Source organism: Branchiostoma lanceolatum, chromosome 11 (assembly GCF_035083965.1).
Source record: "Branchiostoma lanceolatum isolate klBraLanc5 chromosome 11, klBraLanc5.hap2, whole genome shotgun sequence".
Lineage (NCBI taxonomy): Eukaryota > Metazoa > Chordata > Leptocardii > Amphioxiformes > Branchiostomatidae > Branchiostoma > Branchiostoma lanceolatum.
Window position 1 is genome coordinate 3,616,034 of NC_089732.1, and position 19,014 is coordinate 3,635,047.

The 19,014-nt window shown below is 40.7% G+C and overlaps 1 protein-coding gene and 1 long non-coding RNA gene across 8 annotated transcripts in view; one reads left to right on the top strand and one right to left on the bottom strand.

The window, feature by feature from the left end:
- LOC136444970 (cAMP-dependent protein kinase catalytic subunit alpha) overlaps window positions 1-15,065 on the top strand; it is a 39,310-nt gene extending 24,245 nt beyond the window's left edge. For 6 of the 7 annotated variants that reach the window (XM_066442775.1, XM_066442776.1, XM_066442778.1 and 3 more), the window contains 8 exons: window positions 3,147-3,275; window positions 3,736-3,834; window positions 4,431-4,513; window positions 5,904-6,030; window positions 7,462-7,557; window positions 7,894-8,016; window positions 8,800-8,964; window positions 12,120-15,065. In XM_066442775.1, the coding sequence (XP_066298872.1) occupies window positions 3,147-3,275; window positions 3,736-3,834; window positions 4,431-4,513; window positions 5,904-6,030; window positions 7,462-7,557; window positions 7,894-8,016; window positions 8,800-8,964; window positions 12,120-12,245 (948 nt within the window). In that variant the 3' untranslated portion in view covers window positions 12,246-15,065. The other variant, XM_066442777.1, reaches the window with a different exon arrangement.
- Window positions 15,066-16,896: 1,831 nt separating this feature from the next.
- LOC136445465 (uncharacterized) lies at window positions 16,897-18,046 on the bottom strand. Its single transcript, XR_010757412.1, has 2 exons — window positions 17,735-18,046; window positions 16,897-17,233 (listed from the first exon to the last, which is right to left on the bottom strand). It is a non-coding gene; the product is annotated as an uncharacterized lncRNA (long non-coding RNA).
- Window positions 18,047-19,014: the final 968 nt, after the last annotated feature.

Sequence of the window (19,014 nt, forward strand, 5' to 3'; positions counted from 1 at the left end):
AACCTTGGGTTACTCCCTTGGAATGACATTGAGTAACCCCCTGAGGGCGCGCTGTGATTGGCTGATTGGTAAATGATGTCATGAATGACGTCATTCCATTATCACACCACTTAAGTGTGCTTTTCATGCACAATAGGTTAGAGATTAGAACAACATAAGGAGCCCAAGGGGCTTTTTGTCTTAGCCGGCTTACGTGAATAGAGGCATGTGTTCCTTTGGGAAAGGAAAATTGGTTTTAGGTAACATTTAGATAAAGCGGGATAGCTTACATGGAAAAGAAACATCATCTTCATGTACATTTTGTAGAATCCTTGACGACATCTGTCTGTTTCACCATTAAAATTTTAGTTTTTTTCAGACATTGATTGATATTATGTACAATGTACCCCAACATTGTTGATATCATATCAGCGCACAACCCTAAAAAGAGTCTAAGATGTACAATTTTGTAAACTTTGTTTTTCTTACATGATTGTTTTGTTTTCATGGACAGTGTAATTTGTATTGTGTAGATTGTACCCTCAAGTTAAACATATTCGTTTGTCATGCATCTTTAGTGCACCCTACTAATAATTCACGTCAATGTCGGTCAGTTTGTGGTCCTTGATTATAGAAATCCCCAAAAGGCTGAAAATTGTGTTCTGCTACCTTATCATATCTTGTAGACAAATGAGTGATACAGATCACTATGGTGAGCCCACCACACGGTTTTGCTGTCCGTATCTGTATTGATTTTTTAAAGGCACCTTTTATTGATGTACTAGTCGATATATATGATACTCCACTATCATTGTTACTTTACCAGTATAATATGTGTTGTGCTTCAATACTGTTGAGATCAGTGTTCTCGCCAGCCTGAAATTTGTACCCGTCATTTCAATTTTCCTTTCGGGAAGAACATATCGAGCGCCGAAGGCGCGAGGCGTCGCGCCGGAGGCGTGACCATCCTAGGGGGGTCCGGGGGTATTCTCCCCCGGAAAATTTTGGAATCTAGACCCTCTGAAACGCTATTTCCTGCATTTTGAGGGGCAAATTTCTTGGTAGAATAAGCTTAGTTTAATGACATCTCTTTCGGTGAAAAATTACACAAGGGTTTCAGGCTTAATTTTGGGGGGAGGCGTGCCGTCGATCATCGCGGTAAGATCGAATGTTCACACACAAGCTACATTTCTATGTTGTATACAATCGGCAAAGAAAAGAAAATCAAGCACAACAAAACTTTATTACGTATCTACGTCCTACAAAAAATACACACAGAATAAGTCGGCAAAATTAAAATTTTTCAACACTTGTCCCGTATGCTCCCTGTATTTATTGAACATAATGAGAAATTTGACACCCTACTTTGAGAAAGAACGCCATAAAGACGTCCATTTTTTTCTCCCATGTTTTCCACGGTTAATTTCTCCGGTAACTGCACCGAATGTCTTCAAAAGTTGTCGATTCAAGCCTTCAAACAGCCGCTTCGTCGTGCGATCCTTGCGATCCCCGCCATTCCTCTAACATCTCGCAAATTCACGCTTAGCTGAAATCACGCGAGTAGCGAGACTCGCATGTCATTGGTCGGTATTTCTTGACGCGACGGAGACGACGCACTGTGATTGGTGGAATAGAATATCTGACGCCTGTTAACCATTTCTTACGGGAAGAAAGCGCATTCAACTTAGCCGCCGCGGCTTGAAACTTTAATAATGTTTTACAGATTACAGAATGCCTGATAGGTATAGGAATATTTCTGAATTTTTAGGCTTCTTTGATAACAATAACTGACGGTGAACCGAGAGGGACAAAACAGAAATGAACGTCAGCCCGATGCGACCAGCCAAAACTGTGGGGAGGGCGGCGCATGACGCCGAGTTTTCGGCGGCCACCAAATACTAGTATCCACCACGGCGCTCTTTGTGTGGCTGGGGTTGTCGCCGGCGGGCATTAGAAATGATCTAGATCGCCCTCGTCGCGATTTTCCGGTGATCCTCTGGAGTTTTTGCAAAATTCTAAACTCTGTCTAAATACCTTTACACACCTATTTTTGTCCATTAAAAATGACGGGTTGGGCAAAAATTTTGTCCGTCATGAGCGACAAAAACCCGTCAAATGACGGGAGGACGGGCGCTGGCGAGAACACTGGTTGAGATATGCGCAGAGCATTTTCATCTTTAAATGCAATAAATTTCCTGAAATCTAACTATAATACACAGGATACAATAATCAAATGAATATGCAAATTGTCTGTCCCCACAGCAGGTTTAAAGGTTAATCATGTTATCTATCAATATAGACAGGCTTTATATCTGCATCTATCATTATGGAAGCTAGGTCGTCGTGGAGTTAGGATAGTTGAATCTAAAGCAAAGGTTCTGGGTTCAAATCCCTGTTAGTCTTCGATGCTGTGGCTTGTGAAAGGCACTTTACACCTATTTCCTCACTCGGAAAACGACTACTAGCTAGTTTTGTTTGTGGACGTCCATAGATAGGACGTAGAGCTGGAGGCCTTGTGTTTATGGAGAGCCACGTACACCGCAAGAACCCACATCACCGGACTCAAGAAGATTAGTGGTCCAGCCCGGTATGAGTGGATCAAACTACAGCTTATAGGCCTTACATAAATCAAGCCTTACAGCTTGAATATACTGTACAAAACCAGCTTGTTGTTCTTCTTCTTTCTGCTAAGGTAGCCTCCTTCAGCGTGATGAAAATTATGCTACCTTCCGGGGGAGGTGTTACACCTAAAGGCGGTTTACCGGTTGTGCAAAACAAGCTGTATGAAAAAAAAGGAAAGGAAAGTGATCTCAAACCAGTTTGGCTCAAATGAACTCAATGAACAGATGAGCTAATCTTACACTGGTCGTGACAGAGAAGACAGACACTATGTACAGTATTTACAGGTTCATTGTACCGGGGAAATTCCCCTAGCTCTTTTCGACAAGCACAATGAACAGTGGACCACGGCTTAACGTCCCGTCCTAAGGACTGCGACCCTTTCCGGTAGCATGCATGGTGGGTGAGCGACACAGCCGGGATCAAACCCGGGGCTTCTAGTTCCAGAGGCAAGATCGCTAACGACTGGACTACGCACGCTACCTGTGAACTGTAAGACTTGATTTATGATCTGTTTTCGACACTGATGATTTTGATCTCCGCTCTAGAACACATCGTCGCTGGATGAATTTGACCGGCTGAAGACGCTGGGCACGGGGTCGTTCGGCCGCGTCATGTTGGTGCAGCATAAAGCCACGCAAAACTTCTACGCCATGAAGATACTTGACAAACAGAAGGTAAAGTTGAACTAGGATAATTTGATCACTTAGCAACAGCCAATATGTCTGCATCAGTATTGGTTAACCCATAAATAGTATGGCATCATGTTGGCATAACGGTTTTGGAGTTTAGCCCAGAACCCAGAGGTCCTTGGTTAGAATCCCGACATGCCACCAATGTTGTGCCCTTGGGAAGGTGTAATAATGGGTACCTGACTTCAGTTGGGGAGGTAAAAGGCGATGGAGGCATCCTTGCCGCTTCATGACAAAGTGGCAAGGAAAAGTAACGGTAGTAACGTTAACATTAACTAACAATGAGATCACAATAGGACAAGTTAACTTTGCACTGATAGGACAAGTTTATTTTATGATGATGGAGACAGCAGATATGTTTGTAGAGAACAAAATGGTTGTGTACCTAAGAAAAGTATGTTGAAATGATTTTTACATGTTTCTCTCTTGCTGTTGTTGTTCCCAGGTTGTAAAATTGAAGCAGGTTGAGCACACGCTGAATGAGAAGCGAATCCTGCAGGCCATTAGCTTCCCCTTCCTTGTTAGCTTAGAGTTTCACTTCAAGGTGAGGAAAACATAGACTAAGTATTCATATCCTGTTAAGCAACTCATGGAAATCATTCTAATACCAGATCAGTACTAGTACCTGTAGTGATTATATCTGTTACAGTGTAATTTTAAGGGTGTGAACATGTACATTGTATGTGTGTTGTGTGTGTGTGTGTGTGTGTGTGTTTTGTGTGCAAATATATTTGTACATGACATTGTGTGTCTCTGTGTTTATGTGTATTTCAGCATGTGTGTGTCACACAGTTTGTATGTATATGAGTGTGTGTGTGTGTGTTTGTATGTGACACTATGTTTTTTTTTAGTATGTCTGTGTGTGCTTCTGTGTGTGTGCGTGTGTATGTGTATGTGTGTGCTCTTGTGTGTGTGTGTGTGTGTGTGTCTGCATGTGCACGTGTCTTGGTGTATATGTTTCCTTGTTGCAAAACTATATACCAACCATAACTGAGGTTGTCTCCCCGCTTCAGGACAACTCGAATCTCTACATGGTGTATATATGTGTGTGTGTCTGCTTGTGTGTGTGTGTGTGTATTATATATTTCCTTGTGGCAATTATATATACCAACGATAACTGAGGTTGTCTCCCCACTTCAGGACAACTCCAATCTCTACATGGTGCTGGAGTATGTACCTGGTGGGGAGATGTTCTCCCATTTACGACGGATAGGAAGATTCAGGTCAGTGTCTTCTGTGGTAGTAGTTGTAGTATCCAGTGTTTGATGCTGCTGGGGTCCCTGACACAGGGGTGGGCAGCAGTCTGCTAGTCTTCACACAGCGCCTCCAAGCTGCTCTGTCCAAGGGGTTCACGCTGTAGAGGCCACACACCTTAATGTCCTTCCTAACACACTCCAACCAAGATTTGCCTGGCAACTGCATTTTGGTGATGATGTTGATGCAGTCACTGGCTCATTCGACGTGTCCATACCACTGAAGTAAATGAGTGAATGAAAGTATGATATTTATTGGCCAGGAGTCCTTCCAACTCAAGTAGTAATGAAGGGACAATTTCTTATTGTTTTGTGTTTATTGTAAAGGAACAAATAGTAGGATGTTGATGTCCCCCCCTATCTGTTTCTTAATCAGAACGTCTTGTTTGGTGGCATCGGTTGTCTTTTGGTTAGGCTGTGAATGTCCTTGGTTTGGCATATCTTATGACATGTCTCACGACTCATGGTTGAAAATGGTAACCTAGTAACCTACATGTGTAGCTTGTGTCAGTGGAGGTCACGATGTGCTTTCCATCAACCCAGATTCTAGACACTTAGCTCCTTCCTCGTGACCAATGAAAAGCGGCCTGCAGGCTGATTTGAGCTTTTCATGAATAAACAAAAGTTCTTACAGACAAACTGAAGGAAATTTAAAATGCATTGCTGTAGGATCTCCCCAGAAATGTAGAGTATGGTGAGGCTAGGCTGAATGTGCCGTTTTTTAAGGCTTGGGTATGACTCGGCCGGGGATTGAACTCATGACCTACTGAATGCAAGGCGAACACTCTACTCATTTTGCTACTGCACCGGGTCAAATAGATACTAACCAGTCTTTTAATTTTTTTTTGTTGATTTAAATTTGTTTTTGTCCAAGTTTTTCAATTCCATTTTCAAAACAAAAGACGCATGGGACAGGCATTGTAATAAATATATAATGCAAAATTACAGAACTCATTCAAATTAAAAAAATATGCTTGGAACCCATTCATTGATCAACACTTATAACAATTGGAATATAATCACTTGGAAAATGCAACTTTAGTAAATAATGATGACTTTATATCAAGTAAATCAAAAACAAAGTTGAAGAAGTCTTTAAATTTCAATAAATGAAGACCTTTATTGTACATTTTCCCCCCTCTGGGCTAAGCACAGGTCACATGTTAACAAGCATATCCATAGTTTACTCATATCCATGTCAAATGTTAACAATCGTATACATATTCATGTCCAAAAAAACAACATCTCGTATATTCTAGTACTTTCAGCTTCTTCTCGCTTCTTGGTAATTGTCTAAATGTAGGAGGCTGTATGATTAGTTAGAGTTGGTTTATTTTAATTTGTTTGTTTGTCCCTGCAGTGAGCAGCACTCCAGGTTCTACGCTGCCCAGATCGTGCTGACGTTTGAGTACCTGCATTCCTTGGACATCATCTACAGGGACTTGAAGCCAGAGAACTTACTTATAGACCAGCTGGGCTACCTCAAGGTAAGAAAACCGTAGGGGTTAAGACTTTGATGGACACCACACATGGTTAGAACACTTGGTTAGGCCATAGTCTGTATAACACAAACTCCAGCTGTCCTGGGGTTTCTGTCCCCTACCCGCCGCTAGCAGTTACAGGCGGCTGCCGACTAGAAGGGCGATTGAAATCAGGCTAGTTAGGCCATAACTTGTCGATCATCAAGAGACTAGAATGTCTGTCCAAAATGTTGGTGGTAAGTCTTGTCTGACTATGTAGGCTCACCTTTCTACAATTTAAGTTACCTGCACAAATGAACTCATATTCCTTCTCTTAAATGGCATTAGGCCGTAACTTGTTAAGAGACTAGAATGTCAGTTAGACTTAGAAATCTTGGTGGTGGTAAGTCCTGTTTTTGTTGGTGCAAGGGTTCAACCTTCTACAATATATTTTTCCAAACAAAAAAATTGAACTCTTATGTGAATACATGTAAGTATGTTAAACTTGGCTGCAATGTTTTTCTATTTTTACCAAAAACATGAGAAGCTAGTTCCTTTTTTTAGTCAAAACATTGAGTTCTGAAGAATTTACTGGTTTACAAATGTCAACTATTGTACAGAAACATTTGATACACAGACGGTTGCTTGGCACATTTTTATTGGTCCCAAAGCCATAAAAGACTTCAAAGACTATGGTTTCCTAGTAGCAGTCATAACAGGAATCAGACTGTCCATTAATACAGAGAATGTAGCACCTTGATCGCTTTGCATTCCTAATTTGTCTGCATCCAGTATTGCCAAATGCATGTACTCAAACTAGCAGATACATTCAAACTGGTTTTGGAGCGTTATTTTGTTGCTTGATACAATGCAGTGATGTTCATTGTGTCTTTGTCTTAGCTGTAATTTATGTATGTACAGTATATAGTACTCAAACTAGCAGATACTGTACATTCAAACTGGTTTTGGTGCTTAATTTTGTTGCTTGATACAATGCAGTGATGTTAACTGCGTCATTGTCTCAGCTATAGTTGATGGTATTTCTAAATGTCATTGGGTCAAGGTGGATTGGAATATTCATGAGAGACATTAATCTGGCTAATAATGATCATCAAAAATTCAGTACAAGTCAGCAACAAATATATTTGTTGTATTTTCATATACAGCAAGTTCTGTTTTCTTTTTAAGTGGCTTTATTTTTCACTGCTTTTATTAGTTTTACTGGAACAAGACCTGATACAAACTATGTAAAAAATGATATATTTGGCTTTGAAGTGTACATCCTTATTCATTCCCTCGGCAGATATTGAAATGAAGACAGAAATGCATACAGCATAATGTGTATCTAAAGGAAAGAAATACAGATTACAACTACAGGGTTCCCATGTGACAAGAAGATGTGGTAGGTAACAGGACTTGTGTACAGATTATATGACAAAAAGTTGTGTTTTTCTGCAGGTGACAGATTTTGGCTTTGCGAAGCGGGTGAAAGGCAGAACGTGGACGCTGTGTGGAACACCTGAGTACCTGGCCCCCGAGATTATCCTCAGCAAGGTAAGGCTTACAGTGGGATTAGGAATGTTGAGGTTCAACTAAATGTTCTTTTTGGCAAAAGAAGTGTGAGTGTCCTGCTTGTCAGAATTATCCATGATTTGAAAACCTGTATATGCTGCAATTGATAATTTTTATGATGTATAACAAACAATGTTTTTAATAAGACTGTTTACATAGTGCTTTAATGATTCTTTTATGTTGACCGAAGCGCAATTCAGGCAATTAGTAAGGTTGCCTGCAAGTCTGTTGTCTGTATATATTTTGAATAAATCATTCATCAAATGGTGTGTTTGTACCAATGTTTGTATGGCTGCTGATGATCTTTTTCTCCCTCAGGGCTACAACAAGGCAGTAGACTGGTGGGCGCTGGGAGTCCTGGTGTATGAAATGGCGGCCGGGTATCCACCATTCTTCGCCGACCAGCCCATCCAGATCTACGAGAAGATTGTTTCAGGGAAGGTAGGTGTTTCCTCTTTTTTTCAGGATGACAATGGGGAGCCACACGCTTAAATTTCAACCACATAACGCCCGGACAGACTCTTACAAATATTCATACTTTCCCTGCACAATTCCCGAGTGGAACGCCCTGCCTGGCGCGGTTGTTACGGCTCCCACCGTTGAGTCACACCGCGCCAGGCTGGAGGCCTGCCCGCCTTAGCCTGGGACCTCCTCCCCCCTACTTTGCCCCTCGCGGGGTTATCTGGGGGTAAACCAAGTTGAAGTTGAACTTGCACAGGTGAACCTATTTATTAAGGTGTGCTTCACCTGTTTGTCATCCCTTCAACATTATGTAGAGATTCGCATTAACAAACACAACATTGTGTTTTTCTTTATCTGCAAATTGCAGAACACAAGTCTTTATATTGAACCTGATTCTACAGCAGCACATTTTTTCTTGTTATTGTTGTTGGGTTTGATTCGCATCACATTTCAGAAGTCTTAACAGAAGTGTGCTGACACTGACTGCTAGGCCAGGGTTCGAACCTCCTATCCATACACTATTGACGTGTTTCTCTTGATCCCAGGTTCGCTTCCCATCGCACTTCAGACCTAACATTCTACTTAATTCCATGCTGTGCACCCATTCCCCAAAAGGAATTTCGAGCCCTGTCGTTTAAAGTAACAATTTTTTTTCTCGATCCCAGGTTTTCTTCCTGTTGCACTTCAGAAGTCCATTCACAGTAGCATGCAGGGTTCGAACCCCCTATCCCCACACTGACGACGTCTTTCTCTCGATCCCAGGTTCGCTTCCCGTCTCACTTCAGCTCGGACCTGAAGGACCTCCTGCGGAATCTGCTGCAGGTGGACCTGACCAAGCGCTACGGCAACCTGAAGAACGCCGTCAACGACATCAAGAACCACAAATGGTTCCAGACCACGGACTGGATCCTGGTCTACCAGCGAAAGGTGGGCAACACAGACACTCTTAAGACGTCTCCAGTCAATGTCTTAAAGAAACTGAATGAGAAATAGAGTGGTCTCCAACTGGAAAAATTTCACTCATCGGAATTTTGGACCAAATCACTCAGTCTTCATCTGCTATCTCACCCAAGTGCTGTTTTGCTGTTGTTCTATTTTTTTAGTTCGAGAACAGTTTATTTCTCATTGTTTATTTTACCAACTCTCATGCTAAACTGGCAACTGTACTCGAATTCTGGACACTCAGGAGTTTGGGAAGATGCTGGGATTTCTGAAGTCTAATTTTTTTAAAGGCTGATACAGTATTTCAATGATAATACTGTATTTCAGCTTTTTTGAAAAGCCATACTCATAATGACATAGTACGGAATTCATGAAACATCCAAAGTACTTTTATTACAAGGCAAAAATACCCTGAATCATGTGGTACTGTACTAGATGTTAAATGTGCAGTTAAGTTTTACATGTCCATGGGCATGATTTCTCCACATTGGAATATTGTTATTTCTGTCATAATTTTCATAGTAACCGATATATCTAACTTAAAACTCCACAAACTTTCCCAGTGTCTTCCTAGGCTTAAAGGGACCAGTGTTTGCTTTACAGTTGTACCTATGAATAGACCAGGGAAAGGAAAGGTATGGGGTTGAAAATATGGTTACTATGTACAGTAACTGTTGACAAAGGAAACATTGACTGAAAAGGACTTGAAAGCTTGCCTGAAAGTTTATTTTCTTCAGTACTTTCACCCCCTTCCCCTATAATTCCCCTTGGTGTATAAATGAACATTTGTTTCTCATCTGACAGGGAAACAAGATTTCAATAATCTAGTATTATCACAAAGTCAGAACATAAGTGTTCTGTATATATTGCACTCTTTCATTTATTACAGAACTTGTCACCAAGTCTTAATGGATATATTCTTGACTGGAACCTTTCATTTGATATTTTGCAATATTTGATGATTATTTTGATCATAGATTCTTTGGTTTTCCCCACTATATTGAACTCTTGGTTCCCTATCTTATTCCCTGTATCCATGTCCCAATTTAGTTGTTAAACCTTCCCATACGCAAAGTTGTCTTTGTCCTGTAGGTTAGGCCATGTTGATTTGATTATGGATGCCATCAGTTTATGTCCATTTCCAAAAAAAAGTTTTCGACCATACTTTAAATCATACAAAGCAGCTTCAAACTAGGTGAATATATGCTGTAAATTGCAAAAAAAAAACATGGAAAACAGATACTAACATCGTAGAGTGCCAAAGTCAAAGAAGAAGATGTGAAAGAAATAAAATGAAGACTCTATTGTTTGGTATACCAGACTATAAGTCATTTGTTCAACCTTCCTGAGCACTTAGATTTCATGATGAACTTTTTTTTGCTAAAATTTTATTTTTTGAGCAGGCACACATCACTTTTGGATATCCCAGAGGATGTCATCCATAAAATCGACCCAACATGTCCTTATTAAGAGTCACCTGTAGAAGCCATGATTCTGTTAATTCACCCTTGATACCCTGTTTTCTCTTCTTTGGTTACAGTGCGACGTGAGTTGAACGCTGCTGTCACTGGTTTGATTACGTTAACTTCTGTGTGAAACTATACCCTCCTCACGTTTCTTTATAAGAATCCTTCTTGCTTTGCGCCGTAAAATTAAAAATCACAATTAAGAATTGATTTTTACATTTTGTTGATTATCACCTCTATAAAAATGGCGGTATAGTTTTGGGTTCGCTTGTTTGTTTGTTTGCCTTTGGTTTTTGAGTTTGTGGTGTTGATATTTTTTTGTGATTTGGCCGTTGCTTCTGTTGCACTTTTCCTCAGTTTTGTCACTACCTAACCCCACTTGCGTGCGTTGCCCTGTCATTCATGTGTCCTGCCACCATTACATCGTCATGTATGTTTTATTGCATACCTGGTAAAATGCCTTATGACGTAACACACACCAGGTTTGTACTGAAGAGTACAAGCTGCATATCTGGACAGATTTATTTGATTCACTCACACCGGAAAGAAAATTATAAAATAGCAGTTTTGTAGTACATCTTATGACTCCTCTACATTTGTCTTCAGTCTGTGTCTGTTAATAGCAGTCACTGCATCATTTATTTTAACCCGGTCCTTGTTTTACTTGTAATCTAATTCATTTGGTCCTTTTAAGGGGGTAAGTCATTGTTTCTACAGACTAAAGGAGCACTGTGATCAGACTGTGTCCAGAATTTTCCGATATAAGCAGATTTTATCCTAAGAGAATCCAGTATCATGTCAAAAGAATTGGGGCACACAACCTTTTTTCCCCTTCTAGAAAAAAAAATTGTTTGTGGTACTGTCACAGTGATTCAGACTCTTGATAAACATGTTTGTTGGTGATGTGAACTTCCATTTAATACAATTGACTAAAATGCAGACAAGACGACCGTTTCTTTCCGTTTAAGTTAGTGTATCCACAGTTTCCTGCGCATGCCCCGCATGAGGCAAATTATTATTCTTTCACAATCATGTGAGGTAACTGCGGCCTGCATATGAAGGATATGTCATTTCATATCATTTCTGATCAGACAGAAACCTGACAATTACCCGTCAATGATTGGTCAGAAAGAGAATAATAACTCAGGAAAATGAAATTGGTCACAAACGTGACAGTAATGCTGACGATGCAAACTATAACCAAGGCGGTACTTTCTGTCAGCTTGAAGTATCTGCTCTACGAAGACATCACCGAAATCTGTTGTTTGCAGTGTTCTTTTCCTCTTAACCACTCTTCTTCTGCACTGTGATTAACAACTGTTTCTTTTTTGCCAGCTTCGTTTGTTTTGACTCTCATTTTGTATAACATAATTATATGTGTCTCAAAACAATTTTTTCTTCCAGACTGTATAAAGGAATGAAATAGGACATGTTAATTTAAAGCATATCAAGAAGTTTGCTCTTTCAGACTATGTTAACTTGTATGCCATTACCTGTAGACACTTTCTGTATCTGAAGGGATTCTCAGATACAGCTTCACTGTTTGAGAGATCTTGAGATGATTTGGTTGACTTGCGAAGTCTTGTTTTCCATTCCTGCTCCTGGGCAGGAGTGGAGGCAAGACGTTGTGGCTGTAACTTGTAAGGGTTTGTTTGTGTTTCCCTGTCCGTGCAGGTTGAGGCTCCCTTCATCCCCAAGTGTAAAGGCCCCGGGGACTCCAGCAACTTCGACGACTACGAGGAAGAACCTCTCCGCATTTCTGCAACAGAAAAGTGTGCAAAAGAGTTCCACGACTTCTGATGGGGTGCCGCGGCAACGCTCGCAGAGAAGGGGGGGAACACAACTGGCCAGAAGGTTCAACAACAACAACTCGCAGCCATCTCTTAGTAGTAAACATAGCGGCGGACTACGTATCGTAGTGCCGCCCACCTTTTCAGTATTGTTCCAGGCGATTGTAAGGAATTCTTGCCACCATGTCTGATGCTAACTACCGTTGCACGTCCACGGTCCCTCCACGAGTCAACTTATCGCTGTCGTAGGAACTAGGTTGGTCGGTTGGTTGGTTGGTTGGTTGGTTGGTTGGGTGAAACCGCAAGGCTATCACTTCTTTCCTGACGTACAACGGCCACTCTTTTCCATGGCAGCAGGAAAGGAAGTCAGTTCCAGTGAAAAGTGGAACTGGCCATCCGACTGGTGAAGATTCAGAACTCAAATTTTCAGTCAGGGAGAAGGAAAATCTTTGACTCATTTCGGCTGTTTTCATCCTGTTTTCAAAACCAGGAAATGGTGATTTTTAACCTTCTCCCTGCTGCCTAACCCTGTAACCAAAACACTTTTGGTGCCAAATGGCTACTACAGTAGGGAGAAGGTTAAAGTATATACCCAGCCAGATATGTCTTGTTGCGTCAGTTTTCGAAGTGGTTGGTTTGACTTGGATTTCCCCAGTTCTGCGTACACCGAAGTTGATGCAATGTTAAGGCTGTAAAGACTAGTAATCATAATCAACTGTTATTCAATACACTCTGAAATTCTACCAGTCTTTCTGTTCAATGTTTACAATACCAAGATGAGTTGTACAAAAAAAAGGACAGTTTTCCCTCCAAGTTACCTACTGTCCGAGGAATCAGTCGGTGCAGCCATTTCCAAAACTGATGTATCTAAACGGTGCACTTTAGGAGACCCTGAGAAGGGATCCTTTCTCTGATGTATAATGACATGCATGTCTGCCTGCTGGCCAGTGGAACATTGTTTCTTACCTTGTTAAAGAAAGCCACACACTAATGTCTTGTCCATGATTGACCTATTGCCTCTGCATGCTGTAAGCATCTTGCCAAACCATCTATTTCTGATTTTCCACTTCTTTTAATTACCCTCCTCCATGCTGATGTAGCCCTCTGGTACCAAGTTTGTTTTGGTTACAGGGTTGGACAGCAGGGAGAAGGTTAAAGTCGGGCCAACATTTTCTGTAAAAAAAACTGGCATTGGTTCACGAGGAAGCAAAAGATGCATATACATTGTATTGTGGAAACAAATCCTTTGTTACTCAAGAACTGCCAAACATTTCTTAATTGCTTTTCAAAGATGTTATCACACAGTCTATCAGAATATCAAGAGAAAAGTGTCATGTGCACTTGAAGAATATCAAGAGGAAATTGAAAGTTTCTGGTTTCTTGAGGCTTACAGGCTGTGAAGGCAAGCAAATGATTAGTTTGAACGTAGAGAACAATGTGCCTCCATGTGTAGTAGTCCTCACTGTTTTATTCTTAATGTCATATTTGATTATCATAGATTTGTGTACCTATTCTTGTATATGGAGAAGAAGAGACATGCACACTAAGTACCCAAGGGAATAGGCTTTGGTTGTATCATTATAATGCTGACTTTTCCCCATGAGTTTTAGATGAACTAACATAGCCTGTTTCTAAATTTTGTGCGTCCCAGGAGAGTCTGTGCAATTGGAAAGGCGTCTGTGTTTAATTTTTATTTTGTAGACCATTTTCTAGCTCAGTGTAGTGATGAGGGGGGGTTGAGAATGTAGCTTTCATGTACTCTCTGTGATGTTTTGCATACTAGAACTGGCAAGGCAACATTTCTTCTGCATTCCTGAAGGAAAAACTGCGAATTTTCACCAAAATGTCCTTAAACATTTGAGGATTTTCCATCTTTGTCAAGCCACACACACAAAAGAACTAGACTGAACTGTTTGTCTTTTCCCTGTAGGGAATGGGCCAAACATTCATAGTTTATATTTCACTCCACAGCATTGTTATGTATATATGGTGGGGAAGAGGTCCTCAGATCTAGTGTAGCCAGCCTCTGTTGCTAACTGTTCAGTAGTTTACCTTCAATTTCATACATCAGAGATGTATTAAAAAATGACGGGCACGATTTTGGAATTCTCCTGGTTAAAAGCAGAACTGTTACCTTATCTGCGATGTTGCCAATTTTTTCCTGTGAATGGATGTAATGTTTAAAAACACTGACGTAGCACTGGTTATCACTTAGAGAGGCTTTTTTCTGCACCCGCTTTCTTCCAGACCCGTATTTTTGCACAAAGAAATGAAATTATTATGGTGGATGTTGTGAGAGAGAAAAACACAAAAACAATAATCCTTCCTGTTTGATAGTAGCACTTCAGATGGCGTAACCTTAAGAAACAATGGTAGTAGTGTTTGGAATTAAGACGGTATCAGAAGAAAACATCCCTTCATTTTTTCCAGAAATCCTTGTTTTTATTTCTGGAATTGTTGTTGCCCAGTTTGGGCACCAGTGAAGGCGTGTTACGGCAACTACACGTACTGAACAGAGTAGTTGTGCTGGGACGTTAGCTCGTTGACGGTCCACTTATGTTGTCGGTGGTTCGACAGGTTATGCTGGAGTAGACAAGGCTATGCTATATATACATATACATAAATATATATATATCTGGTTTCTGTAATGTGCCCATACTTCCGTTGGACGGGTGGACTTGTCCCACTCGCTATTGTTGCTGTTGTAAAAATGTCTAGTTTTAGGCGTAATCTTCCCAGAGTTTTTATCATATATCAATGATACTGGAGATAGATTTTTGAACAATATTGGTAGATAATGAAATGAAAATATATTTAAAGTTTTGTTGTAGCTCTGTCTGGAAGTGTCGTTATTGTGTGATTTATTTACTTGAAAAAGTACCCTTAGTGTCATTCTAGTTAGTTCCAGGGCTCCCATATTCTCCCCTCACCAACTAGATTAAGATTTTGGTTGGTGAAATGAGAGTATAGGAGCACTTGAACTAACCAGAATGACACTCAGGCTATTGAAAAGTGGTTTGTTGGCAGAAAGTTTGACAAATGCTGTTACTATGAAACCCATGAAAATGACCAAGAAGAGCATTGATGCACATTGTGTGTGACTGTAAGTAGTCCGAGTGTGTCTGCATTTGTGTGTAAGTGCGTGCGCAGGCATGTGTGTGTGTGTGAGTGTGTGTATACAGCTAAGTAGCAAACAAACCCACTGAGAAAACAAAGAAACTGATGGAGGTAAAGAGGCCAGGTGAAGAAGCATTGAGAAAAAAGTGTCTGGAAGAAGGCCGTATCTGTCCCTTTATGTCTAGTCCCTGACCGACCAACTTAAGAAAGAACATATTGATCACCCTTGATAGAACCCTGGTGGCTTTGATAGTCAAGATCAGGTCAAGCTTCAGGGTCAAGTTTAAGCGCATGGAAGAAGGGAACCCAAGACCCCATAGGAGTACATTTCGTTTCGCATGATTAGCAAATGTACGGAATGGAAGATCATTGCAGAAGAGGACTTTTCCGCCAGACACATAACCATGTGAATGAAAAATCAAGCAGAATTAGAAAAATCAGCAATGCACTTACTATGATGAAGGGAAGTTGTTCACTTTATACAACACTAAGAAACTTTCCTCTCGCTGCCTGACCTAAAGAAATGGGTCGATTTTGTGCCGTGTATGGAAGATGGGCCGTGTATGGAAACTAGACGTATAGCCCTATGTAAACATAATAGAACCAACTCAAATACACATTTCAAATAAATGGAAAAAAGGAGTTCAACAGAAAACAACAGGTGGACATAGCTAATGCCATAAGGTGTATTAGGACATTATCATAATCTACCCAAGTAGCATAGACGGCTCCAGAAAAGGTACTATATCGGCGCCAGACAGGAACAGATATACATGCATTATGAAGTAAAACATGTATCACTTTAGATATGTCAAACTATAAAGAAATAAGACTATACGTGTGAAGAGAAATCAAAGTTATTCCTATGTCTTTACAGTTCTTAGACCACGAATGAAAATTCTACAGAGTTACTCTGGGTTTTGGACAAGGCAGTTATGCGTTATGTCGTTCTTGCTTGCTTGCTAAGCATCCGAATGACAGCCTCCCTTTTCGGGAGATGATGTCAACCCAATTGGGCGGGCATGTACGAGCCTTGGACGGCTGAGCTGAGCTGTCCTATGGCTTAGGAGATCACTAGTTCTCTATCTGGGAACTTAGTGTCTCAAAAAACTAGGGCCCTCCGCGGTGCCCTTAAGGCCGGTCTGGCCACGCCAGGCTGTGCCGCAAGACGTCACGTAACACGATGTCGCATAAAGTCAGAATTATAAAAAAATATACAAAATTTAGTCATTATAAGTTCATTTTCCCACCAGTTCCCAGACACTTCTAGCCCTCCCCTCAATACAAGGTTTAATATTGTATGCAAATCCCAATAGCGTTATTCGACCTTTTGTGCCCCAGCCCCACCTACACCCCCGCAAATCTTTAAAGTATTTCCACAGCAAGCATCTTTCACTTGTGGTTTGGACACTAAAAATACCATTTGGGTAAATTATGTTGATATGCACCTGTAACACAGGTGAGCGTAATTAATACAAATCTATCAATTGCTATGGTAACAGAGATTCAGCCATAAACACAATGAAGACTAGAAGCAATTGGTGTTGGAGATTCAATGGTTTAATGTTTTTGACTTACACAGACCTTTATACAGAACACATAGACTTTTATTGTAATGGAACGACTTGGGACAATATTTTCACTATTCATAGACAGCCTGCCGAGATCATATACCGAAGACATCTGTCAATGAAAATGTCTGCTTGAATCTAGAAATGTTTAGACTGGTCTTGCGCGTTGCTGAATTCGTGTCTTGTTCTCCCGATGCAACACTATGTACTTCTTGTTTTTCAATATCATCAACGGCTTCCGTCGGTCCTTGAAGATGGTCGATTGTCCCTCTTGGTGGTGCTGGAGTAACGTCGCAGTAACTGTAAAAGACTATCCACAACATACGATACAATAAGTCAGGGGTAGTATAAAAGTGCCCGAGATATTCCTACATTGCACCAGACACACATGAGTACAACGATTCCATCACAATTGTTGTCTTGCTAAATCACAATTGCCAAAACAGCGTCCGACAGCTCTTTATGATGTTAATGAATACGCACAGCAAGCTAAGATCACAGATTTTGAATACTTTGAATACCTTCTAGGAACTTCAGCCAGAAAGATGGGATTAGATTAGATTAGATTATAAAGAACCGCTTGGAAAGTCCAAACTGATGATCGAGTCTTCACTTCAAACTAAATACAGTTCAACTCGTCGTGAACTATGGTTAGTTAGATATGGTGTATGAAAATACAATGTACGTCAGGTACATGCACACATGAATGGCTGAACCAAGGACTGTGTTTATCTCATTCAATGGACTTTTCTTTGCGTGTTTAGAATGAACTTAGTGTTTCTTAGTGTTTTTGAAACCGATAGAAACATACCACAAAGTGATTAGGTTAGCATGTTGAAGGTTAGCTTCTTAAGGTCGGTGTGATCGTATTGATGTAAGTTTGTTGGTGTGCTATAGTTAGTGCGTGAAGGTTAGTAGCAAACAGTAAGAGAGACATTTCGTATCCGCTTCCAACCAAGGCACGGGGACTCTGCTGTCAGTGGACAGGCCAAGCCCTCCTAACAAGTCATAGGGCAAGCCTTTCCTCAGCAAATCCGCCACGCCAGCCGATCACTTAGGTATTCGTGTAAACAAATAGCACTAAGCGAACATAGCCACATAGTTGGGAAGCAACAGGGGAGAAAGGAAGGGGTGTGTTACGAGTATGAACTTAGCAACTTTGGCTTTGCCTGTAAAACGCAGTTCCGAAAGCGTGATGTTTTGTTTATGGTAAGAAATAGGCTTGGATATATAGCACCAGAAACTCAATTTCTTACTTCTCTGAGTTGACATTTCCTTGATACGAGTGTGTGTTCTGTACATATATTTACATTCGTGTCCACTTACACCAAAAAGTACTGTTAGTCTTCAATAAAGGAGAAAAGAAGAAGAAATGAAAACATACCGTTAACACTTAACTGGTTCTGTGGTTCTGTATTTATATGCTAACATCGGACATAAAAGAGATTACATTATGTTCACACACACCTGTAACACAGGTGATCATGATTAAGACTGAGTGCTTAGTATATCAATCATAACTGGTAAACTTAGACGGTCGACGTATTAGTCAGATTACTTTCCATTCAATCGTAACTGAGGACAACTAATTGAGGAGCACCTTTCAACAATGCCGAACGTAATACGAAAGAATCATACCTATGAACGCTGCCTGTGACTCGTAACTCCGAAATCCACGCTTCATATCGCCCTCAAATGACAACAAAATCTACACGTGTCAGTGAGGACCCCTAGCGGTTCAAATTATCTATGCACCTCCTGGATGCAGGTTTTCCTGCAGTAATATTCTTTGGCCGTATAGGGGCGCTTTTGAGCCATGCGTCCAGTCTTACGGTGCGTTATCACGATCTAAGCTAGCCTTGCTCTAAGAAAGGAAAACGTCACATTGTAGAAACTTTGTCGCTGTTTTTGCAATGTTCACAAACAAAGACACCATATGCGTAATGAAGTAAACTGAGGCACTGGAGAGGAAATGCGGACGGTCTTTCCTAACCACTAAGTTTCTCGACCGATCAAAGACAAGGTCAGAAATCTATCGTATTATCTCCTGATTACCCAAATGATGCGAGTTATGTTTGTTAGACGAGTAAG